The sequence below is a fragment of the Mya arenaria genome, chromosome 10, assembly GCF_026914265.1.
Source record: "Mya arenaria isolate MELC-2E11 chromosome 10, ASM2691426v1".
NCBI classification, from domain to species: Eukaryota; Metazoa; Mollusca; class Bivalvia; order Myida; family Myidae; genus Mya; species Mya arenaria.
Genome location: NC_069131.1, coordinates 7,427,198 through 7,438,652, shown reverse-complemented (window position 1 = coordinate 7,438,652; position 11,455 = coordinate 7,427,198). Strand labels below are relative to the sequence as shown.

General features: G+C 35.5%; 1 protein-coding gene across 1 annotated transcript; it reads right to left on the bottom strand.

Annotated features, from left to right (window-relative positions):
• Positions 1 to 1,401: 1,401 nt before the first annotated feature.
• LOC128205929 (multiple epidermal growth factor-like domains protein 11) lies at positions 1,402 to 10,952 on the bottom strand. The gene is made up of 9 exons (XM_052907991.1): positions 10,854 to 10,952; positions 7,868 to 7,934; positions 6,897 to 7,019; positions 6,054 to 6,191; positions 5,679 to 5,816; positions 5,221 to 5,352; positions 3,742 to 3,873; positions 3,024 to 3,155; positions 1,402 to 2,500 (listed from the first exon to the last, which is right to left on the bottom strand). Exons 1-9 carry the CDS (start codon positions 10,854 to 10,856, stop codon positions 2,433 to 2,435), a joined length of 933 nt encoding a protein of 310 aa, XP_052763951.1. The 5' UTR covers positions 10,857 to 10,952; the 3' UTR covers positions 1,402 to 2,432.
• Between the last annotated feature and the right edge of the window lie 503 nt (positions 10,953 to 11,455).

The window sequence follows — 11,455 nt, the reverse complement described above, 5'->3', positions numbered from 1 at the left end:
GGCACGATCTGATGCGCACCTACACTCAGTTCACTTATGAAAGCCAACATTACAATAAGGTCGGATGCATTGTTTGCAAACACATGTCCTGTACGTTTGACTGTTTTGGAGCTTTTCTAAATCACGTAGAAACAAAGCACAACGAAAATGACCACTCATGTCATATACCCTTCAACTTGACCACCCAATTATCAATAAAAATCACAACAACATTAATACCAGTATATTAACACCTCAACTTCCATTCCTTTAATGAACTGCCTTTCGGCAATTGCGTTTATCAATCGATGAACGCAACATCTTCGGATATGTTCGGATCTCAATTCATTGCATAACAATATACATGGAAACTATTGATCTTGTTATTATTTTTATTGCGACAGCAGGTCCCGTAAAATATAAATCAACATATTAGAATGTGTTAAATTATTATATTTTAAATGTATTGTTGCCATAAGTGTTTCAATTTTACGTTTAAAAGTGATTTTGAGTGGTTGATCTTATCCGCGTTATTGTGACGTCATTTGAAAAAAAAGTTTCCGGTCACAGTCGGGTCGTTATATTTACAGAATGGGTAAGAAAGGATTACTGAAAGGATTTCTTAAATGAAATGAAGTATATTTTTTTAACAATTCTTGAATGAAATAATGAACTATTGGTGTAAATATAAGTATTCGGACTCCACACATTTTGACTAGCCCAACTGCGTTCATACCCCGATAATGACTTCAACCCCACAATTCATTCCTTAAATAAGCAGCTTTAAAAGTGACATAACCGAGATTTACTATATATTTTCCGGTTATTTATATACATTTGTCATGAATACATGTCATGTCACGTTCGACAGCATATTTGTGTACTTGTGATTTTTGTTTCACGTCCTTGTTTGTACAGTGAAACACTAATTATAAGACTGTATGAACAAGTAGTTTAAACCTTTAAATGTACTTTGATGAGCTATGTCGATTAGCTGTCCTTGTATGACTGTATCGTACGTTAGAGGTGTTTGCTCAATTCATTCGTTTACAGATGATGTATATATCGTGTCGTTGAGTAAATGCGGATAGCTTATCTGCTAAAATGATTTGTTTGACTTATTATGTATTTTCTAAGTTGATATATGCGCTCATAGTTGTGTTTGCTTTAATTGATAAATGGTTGCGCTGACCATATCAACTTTTACCGACGGTATCATTACCTTTTTCGATAAAAATATGTTGGTGCACGTGAAGTATGTCCGAGTTGTTTTCAGATATTGTTTGTCTCTCGTTAGCCGTAAAGTGTGGTCTCCCCTTTAATTCTGACTACTAGGCTTGCCCATGTAGGTTCAAAGAAATTAAGAATGCCAAATAATTCCGCTAATTAATAAGTGCGACCATTAAGTCATGAACTAACAACCTTCCTTTTGGTATTTTATTTTGTATACAGTAACAAATAGGGTTAAAATATTATAAAATGTCAACATCTAAATGTCTTCCAATCCACTGTTTGTGGAAAGATCATAAACCCATGACAGAGTTAGATGAATATTTGGTTACTTTTAAAGCATAAGTATGCGGCACTAAATATTGAAATTCGAACACATTATTGTATGTTATTCATTCTTTCCGTATCATGTAATGACAATATAGTTTGACCATAACCTAAATTATTCCCAGAACTAAGGAAACAGCAAATTTATGGAGCTATATATTCATTTAATGTTTAGTTAAGTGGGTCGGGCGTTAATCTTATTGTTGAGTACATCAAAATTGTATAGGTTTTCAAAACGATAACTCTGGAATCAATTTAAATTAACTTAAGAACAAGCAAAAACTTATTTCTAACATTGATCACCAGTGTCGATGGTGTATAGTACATAAAAAAATATCTTGGACAAGCGTACAATAACAACTACAGTCGAACCCCGTTGGCTCGAACTAGCTTGGCTTGAATTCCTCGTTGGCTCGCACTAGATGTAGAGGACCGATTTATTTAAACTAAAAGTTTACAATCCCTCTTGATTCGAATTTTCCGACGCTCGACGTTTTTTCACTGGGAGTTAGAGACAACGAGGTTCGACTGTATATCCTTAACATTGTATAGCCTCTCAACATTGGGTGATCTCCCTCTAAGCTATCTATGGACAAATCATACAACCAATGACTATGAACGACACGAACACATGGTGTGCATGAGTGTATGGTTATTTTGTTAATCTTTTTCTTATCTTAAAATTACACGTACATTATTTTTATTCCAGATCATTTAATTTAAGTTGTCTGAAAATGACACTCAATATCAAGCATTTATTCGTTTGAAAACAAAAAAGAACTACGTGTATCTCGAAGTTGTGGGTTTTGAAGACTTATAAATCATAGTGTTTTATTCCATTTTTCTATTGTAGATGATAGTATTCCTGTAGTATTCAGTGCCGATGGAAGCTGTTCCTAAAATATCCGTTTGGACAAGAGGACTCCAAGCATAAGCGTGATAGATACAGTCAGACCTGAAACGCCTGAGAATGAACAAAAAATATTGACTACGTGTTAAAAACCATCATGCAGTATGTAGAGGGTCGTGTACACAACATCCCTGTTTCAATACCGTATTTTAAGAATAAATTAAGGATGCACAGTTGAGTGATTACTAAGGATGTTTCAATCAATTAGTATCATTTGGCGACGTGAATTTATTTGTTTTCCGTTTTTCTTGTTTTGTTAAACATTTCTATACCAATTGAATAAAGATGTTAGGAACAATACCAGGTAAAAACACAAGAAACCAAGATCCAAGTAAATAGGTGGAATATCATATCTTCAGAAATCAAACAAAGCCTGAAATGCTTCGTTTCACATCAATTTCAAAGCATTCTACCGTTGAACTTTTTTCTTTATGTTTTGCCGTATATAAATAAATGTAATTGACCTTAAATAAACAGAACTAGTGAACGTGCAATCATGTATCGAGCAGGCTAGTATAATATAATAATCGGGCAATTACTGACATAGCTAATCAATCATAGTTAATCAACCACTGACCATTTGTTTTGCACATTGGCGCTGTCCAGGAGTGGCCTTTAATGCAGCCACATTTGCCAGAGCTACAGGTGCCCATGTCTCCTAAATTCCCTGATTGACAGTCCGTGTCGGCAGTGCAAGTATCGTTGTATTCTGAATAAAAAAGGTAAAATACAAGTATCGTTGTATTCTGAATAAAAAAGGTAAAATACTAAGATAATACGACATTACAAAATATGGAATGGAGAAGAAATTATACTGTACAAATTTATACATGGTAATATTAGCAGCTAAAGATATCAGGCAAAGAGAAATAAGACGTAAGTGGTAAAATAAGGTCTCCACATGTTTTGATACAAATGTATGTTAAACTGAAATGAGAAAAAATGTAAACGTCCAAACAAGTATGTTACAATTCAAGTATATTATAACAATCTAATGCCTATTGCATAAAGTTGGATAACTTATCTTCTGCAGGTTATCTCTTGGTTAGATTGCACACGTAAGCAATTTAAATGGTCAACAGTCATTATTGGATAAATATTGACAAATCAATAAATCTTTTGACTAACTTTAGCCAAACCAAAAAATTATCTGGATTTATATGCTGCCGGCAAAAACTGGCATAGCCAATCAACCACTTACCATTGGCTTTACACATTGCCGCGTCCCAGCAGTAGCCGAGACCAGCATATTATAACAATCTGGCAAATACTGACATAGCAATTAAACCACTGACCATTGGTTTTGCACATTGGCGCTGTCCAGGAGTGGCCTTTCATGCAGCCACATTTGCCAGTGCTACAGGCGCCCATGTCTCCTAAATTCCCTGATTGACAGTCCGTGTCGGCAGTGCAAGTATCGTTGTATCCTAAATAAGAAAGGTAAAATACTAAGAGACGGCGACATCACATAAAACGGAATGGAGAAGAAAGGATACTGTACAAATATATAGTAATAGTTGTAGCTAAAGATATCAGGTAAGGAGAAATAATTCAAAGGTAAAATAAGGTTTCCGCATGTTTTGGGTACAAATGTGTTTTAACTGAAATGAAAAAAATGCAAACGTCCATTCATGTATCGAAAATACAAGTATATCATAACAATCTGAGGCCTATTGCATGAACTGGGTAACTTATCTGCAGGTTATTGTTCGGTAAGTATATCATAACAATCTGAGGCCTATTGCATTAACTGGGTAACTTATCTGCAGGTTATTGTTCGGTAAGTATATCATAACAATCTGAGGCCTATTGCATTAACTGGGTAACTTATCTGCAGGTTATTGTTCGGAAAGTATATCATAACAATCTGAGGCCTATTGCATGAACTGGGTAACTTATCTGCAGGTTAGTGTTTGGTAAGTATATCATAACAATCTGAGGCCTATTGCATTAACTGGGTAACTTATCTGCAGGTTATTGTTCGGTAAGTATATCATAACAATCTGAGGCCTATTGCATTAACTGGGTAACTTATCTGCAGGTTATTGTTCGGTAAGTATATCATAACAATCTGAGGCCTATTGCATTAACTGGGTAACTTATCTGCAGGTTATTGTTCGGTAAGTATATCATAACAATCTGAGGCCTATTGCATGAACTGGGTAACTTATCTGCAGGTTAGTGTTTGGTAAGTATATGATAACAATCTGAGGCCTATTGCATGAACTGGGTAACTTATCTGCAGGTTATTGTTCGGTAAGTATATCATAACAATCTGAGGCCTATTGCATGAACTGGGTAACTTATCTGCAGGTTATTGTTCGGTAAGTATATCATAACAATCTGAGGCCTATTGCATGAACTGGGTAACTTATCTGCAGGTTATTGTTCGGTAAGTATATCATAACAATCTGAGGCCTATTGCATTAACTGGGTAATTTATCTGCAGGTTATTGTTCGGTAAGTATATCATAACAATCTGAGGCCTATTGCATGAACTGGGTAACTTATCTGCAGGTTATTGTTCGGTAAGTATATCATAACAATCTGAGGCCTATTGCATGAACTGGGTAACTTATCTGCAGGTTATTATTTGGTTAGTTTGCACATGCAAGCAATTCAATTGGCCAACAAGTATTATTGGATAAATATTGACCAATCAATGAATCATTTGGCTAAGTTGAACCAAACCAAAGAATTATCTGGTTTTGTTTTCCGAGACAAGCATAGTATAACAGTCTGGCAAATACTAACATTGCTAATAAACCACTGACCATTGGCTTTGCACTCTGTTGCTTTCCAGGAGTAGCCGGCCTTGCAGCCACATTTGAGAGTGCTACAGGCGCCCTTATCTCCTAAATTCCCTGATTTACAGTCCGTGTCGTTGGAGCAAATATCGTTGTATCCTGAAAAAAGATGAACATTGTGATAAAGCAAGGTGATATATGAAGATCAGATTAGAATGGTTAAATATTAAGATGAGACAAAATGGCATTATTAATATGTGATAAACGATAATACTGTAAAAAGATATGGTTATATCGAGTAAAGATAAACGGTTAAGAGAAATTGAGACCGAATGGGGTGAAATAAGGTCTGCACGACACATGTAATGCATTCAGATGCATTTAAACTCAAATAAACAAAAAATGCAAACCTCGAAACATATAACGAAATGAAGACTGAAGTATAACAGTCGGGGAAATACTCACATAGCTAATAAATCACTGACCATTAGCTCTGCACATATCCACTTCCAATGAGAAGCCGTCCTTGCAGTGACACATCTTAGTGTCCATGCTACAGGTGCCATTCTCTCCTAAACTCCCTAGTTGACAGTCCGGAGTGGTATTGCAAGTATCGTTGTACCCTGATTTAAAACGTTTAAATGGCATATAAAATGTGATAAGTATGTATACTGTATAAAGGTATGGTAATCTAATGAGAGATAGAAGGAAAAGAGAAATTTAGACGTAAGGGGTAAATTAAAGTCTTCATAACACATGGAATGCAAACTCAAATAAAAAGATGTGAACGCCCAATCGTGTATCGAAAAAGTATAGTATACCAACCAGGCAAATTCTTACGTATCTAAGCAACCACTGACCATTGGCTTTGCAGATGCCCCCTTTCCAGGAGTAGCCGTCATTGCAGTCACACATCTTAGTGGTGTTGTCACAGGCGCCCTTGTCTCCTAAATTCCCTGACTGACAGTCCGGGGTGACAGTGCAAGAATCGTTGTATTCTGATTAAATACGATAAAATTTTAAGACAAGATCACATATATTACTTGTTTATGAGACTTGTTTATGTATTGTCACTTAGTGTAGGGATAAGTCATGACAAGTTGAACTAGAATTGGAGAAATGAGTAAGAAAGCACAGTTAGTGAAAAAGACATTTAGCGGAACAACGAAACTGTGCATTCGAAAATATACCAGTTCTGAAATGACCCTGTAACGATGACTTATAAATTGCCGCACGTTCTGAGGGAGTGTCCCTCTTCATTTGTTATAGTGCATTAAAGTGACAGTCATGTCTCAAAAAGTTGAAGTAAACCTCATGTAATCATCGAAAGGCTTGACGCTAATTTACACAAATTACGTGTAAGGCACAATCATTTTTCCGCTAGTATATTTAATATCAAATAACAAATTTTAATCCACGTCGATAATTTAAACAAAAGACATGTAGAAAGGGCCTTTTCTTTTGTTTTAAAAGTTTAATTTATATATATACAGTCAAACCCCGTTGGCTCGAACTCGCTTGGCTCGAATTCCTTGTTAGCTCTAACTAAATGTAAAGGACCGATCTCTATAAACTGAAGGTAAGCATTCCCGCTCTGCTCGAATTTTCCGAGGCTCGATGTATTTTCGCCGGTCCCTTGGAGTTCGAGCCAACGGTGTTCGACTGTATACATGCATATTACAATTCATTTTCAATAATTATACCTTTAGCCACGCAGTCACTGCTCATGTTCTTGTATGCGGGTTTGCAAGCACATAGGTTGTTGTTACATACTTCGGATGAGTTACAAAGTGATGTATTTCCATCTGGGCACTCAGAACCAAATGCTGAAATTTTGGAATAAAAGTAATGTGAAAGGAGGGACTGCGAAAGCATAACAATCTATTTATTTCAGGTTGACAGTCGTTTAAGACACCAACGGATATGAACCCTGTGGAGGAAGTTTGTTATAGAGACAAAACAAATGCATGTGATCGGACTGGATCATTTAATTATAAACTCGATGATGAAATTTTGAAAGTGCCGAGTTATCCGCAACTGTATAGTTATAATGAGAATTCAATACGCGGCATTCAGGGCCTTTTTTACGCGTGATTCAGTAGAAAACGAAGGATAAGTCGCTTGCATCATTCAGAACTTCTTATCTTTACATCTGAAATTAACATTTGAAATGATCTCATTGAAACATGGAGATCGAAAAAAATATGGGCCTTTTATTAGTTATATATGAAATCAAGCTATTCTTCCGAAGTCGTCAAGGCGGATTGCGTAGTAGATTGCACGAATATTGACAGTCGGTTACTATGACTACTAACCATGGGGAGTAACTCTGTGTTTGTTGTTGAGAACAAATGCAATGATTCCATTTGATCAGACTACAAACTAGTTTCATGATTCGGAAATATGTGTAGAATTGAACAATTGCATGTATTTAAAATGTGTAACTGTTGCCTGCTTCAGGGCAAAATATATAGTAAGATCAAGATACCACACAATTCTCTTAAGGACTCGCTTTTGCAGCTTATGTCACTTATCATTTACAAACACACCACTTTCAACATAAGTGTAGGACATCTCCACCACCACCACCACCACAGCCGTTAGTAGCCATTAGTTGGACTAAAGGACCCATTTTTGCAGCTTATTATATTTCACTGCTCATTTATAAACTTACCGCCTTCAACAGAAACGTAGGACATCGCCACTACCACCACAACAGCCAGTAGCCAGTATTTGAACTCCTGCAGCATAAGTAAACGTGTGCATCAATTAAGAAATTAAGTATAACTTTGTAAAACAACGATAAAAAGTATTGCTATGTGCAACAATGATACAATACAGTATTGTAATGCGCAACAATTAAACAATACAGTATTGCTTTGCGCAACAATGATACAATACAGTATTGTAATGCGCAACTATTAAACAATACAGTATTGCTTTGCGCAACAATTAAACAAAGGAGTATTGATTTGTGCAATAATTGAACAATACAGTATTGCTTTGCGAAACAATGATACAATATAGTATTGCTTTGCACAACAATTAAACAATACAGTATTGCTTTGCGCCACAATGATACAATACAGTATTGCTTTGCGCAACATTGATACAATACAGTATTGCTTTGCACAACAATTAAACAATTCTGTATTGCTTTGTGCAATAATTAAACAATACAGTATTGCTTTGCGAAACAATGATACAATATAGTATTGCTTTGCACAACAATTAAACAATACAGTATTGCTTTGCGCCACAATGATACAATACAGTATTGCTTTGCGCAACATTGATACAATACAGTATTGCTTTGCACAACAATTAAACAATTCTGTATTGCTTTGTGCAATAATTAAACAATACAGTATTGCTTTGCGAAACAATGATACAATACAGTATTGCTTTGCGAAACAATGATGCGCAAAAATGATACAATACAGCATTGCTATGTGCAACAATGATACAATAAAGCATTGCTTTGTGCAACAATGATACAATACAGCATTGCTATGTGCAACAATGATACAATTCAGCATTGCTTTGTGCAACAATGATACAATGCAGCATTGCTTTGTGCAACAATGATACAATACAGCATTGTTATGTGCAACAATGATACAATACAGCATTGCTATGTGCAACAATGATACAATACAGCATTGCTATGTGCAACAATGATACAATACAGCATTGCTATGTGCAACAATGATACAATTCAGTTTTTCTATCATTGTCACCAGTACTTTGGAGTTCCTTTCCCAGTCAGTCAGTCACTACGACTATTTACTATAAAGTAGGCAGGGAGACCGACAATTGCAACAAAGATACAATACTGTTGTGTCATCATTATGACAAGTAGTCTGGAGTTCTTTTTTCATTCAGTACGACTATTTTTATATAGTAAACATGGGTACCAAAATAATTCACAAGCGGATTTAGAGAAGGGGGAAAACGCCGCATCTTTATTTTTTTAAGTATTAAATGAGACGACTTTGACCTAGAAATTTAAAATCATGGTAATATCGCCTCCAATATTAAACGTGGAAGGTAATATATGTAATACATATTGTTCTTTAAAAGTGTCCTCTTACAGGCGTACGAAGCCGTTTCGCTGGGACGAATACATTTTTTGACCGATGCGAAGCCGAGGATAAAATTGGTGTTCGTCCTAGCGAAACGGTTTCTTACGTCTGTAAGAGGACACTTTTGAAAAAATCACGAGTAACTGTATCTGACTTATACGACGATAAGTGTATTGAATATATTAGTGAGCAAATAAATGCATTAATAAATAAATAGATACAGATTTATAAATAGATAAAAAGGAATATTTTTTCCGAAAGATAAAATATTATTATCATGGCATTTCTAAAATACAATGTATCGGCTAATTTTACCAATACATGTACATGTGATTCTTCACATAGTTATTTTTAGTACATTGTTAATAGCCCGACAGATTAAGTCAATATTAAGAAAAATCATTCAGTTTGTGATACAAGCATCAAAATTTGCATAGGTCACTTATTCGGAAAAACCCGTTAGCCATCTTTTTTTCCAAAATGGCGGCCATTTTCAAGATGGCCGCCAATCCCATTGAAAAAAAAATTAATATAAAAGTTGACCAAACAGTTCTATCTTAATGATTTTGGTTTGTGATATAAGGTTATTTCTGTATGTATAAGTTGGTCAAATCTTTTTGAAAAGATCGAAACTGATGTGATTGATATTGACATTTTCATCAGCTTTTTGTTGTCAATTGTACTTTTATACTTCTATATATATCCTTTATACGAAAGGAGTCTAAATCGTCATTCTATTGTCCCTTTGTCTCGTTTTGGTAATATCTTCCTACAAATCACGGGTGTTTAGCTTGTAAACAAAGATGGGACAATGTCAATACGGCGTACATATATACATACATTCAGGAAGTGAAATCCCTGGAAAGCACGTACACTATAGCAGATAAAGATAAAACTCGTAAGTATCTTACAACTAGTGATATAAGACAGCTGACAAAAGATCATATCGCAGTTTTTCATATTTACTTTCGAAAATTAATGATTTTTATCTAAAAGCGTTACTAACGCTTGAATAAAAATGCATAAAACATTAAGTTTTGAAAACCTGCGATCTCATTTTTTGTTAGCAGTCTTATATCACTGGTTTTCATTCATTTTCGCAAAAATTTGCTCGTTCCAAGAAAAGAAATAAAAAAGTTGACAAAACGTTCAATCTGTGAGTGTGCAGGTTTAAATCCTGGTAAATGTATCTCTAATTTTCTTCGTTTTAATTTATAATCCAAATGATACACTGCATTTCTTGCCGAATTTCGCCTATTTATATTTCCATCATGCATTTTCTGCATTTATTTATACAATGAGTTATACATGTGCAGAACGAAACCCTGTTTAAGTCCTTGAGATAAACTGCTGAACTGGAAACAACATGAACAGGCCCAGTGGCCAAATGAAATGCATAGCTCCTTGTTTGGATTAACATCTCCAGTGCAAGCAATCGGAGCAATACAATGTCATGTTGTATTTTCTTAAGCAAAAAACAAAACAAAATAACAATGACTTTCATACGATTCCTTTCATATTATACTAGACTTTTTAGTACACCGTTTGAAAAAATAAAATGTATGCTGCACTCACCATTTTCACAGTCACTTCAGTATACCAGACCTAATTTGCATCCAATCTCCTCGAAAGACCCGAACGAAATACAGAGGTGAGGCTTGTAAAGGAAGTTTTCAGTTTCAGCACGTGTTCGGTTTCACATCACTAGCGAATGGTACAATTTCGTTTTCAGTGTTTTGCAATAGTTGTTTGTGCCATACAAAAAGTAAAAAAAGAGACCTTATTGATTTTCTTCACTTATTATTGACGAAACGAACAATTATTGCATCTTAGTGTCGTAGTTTCGTTTCATTAATTGTGTCGTAGACCAAATGCTGGTTGTCTCTACATGGTGGTCGTAATTCGGGTAAAAGACGAAATGTTGACTATGCTACACTGTGGACGAAGTACGGGTCGTTGACGAAAGGCTGCCTGTGCCTGCAACGTGGACGAAGTAATGGTCGTTGACGAAATGTTGCCTGTGTCTGCAACTTGGACGATATAAGGGTCGTTGACGAATTGTTGCTTGTGCCTGCAACGTGGACGAAGTACTGGTCGTTGACGAAATGTTGCCTGTGCCTACAACGTGGACGAAGTCCGAGTCGTTGACGAAATGTTGCCTGTGTCTGCAACGTGGA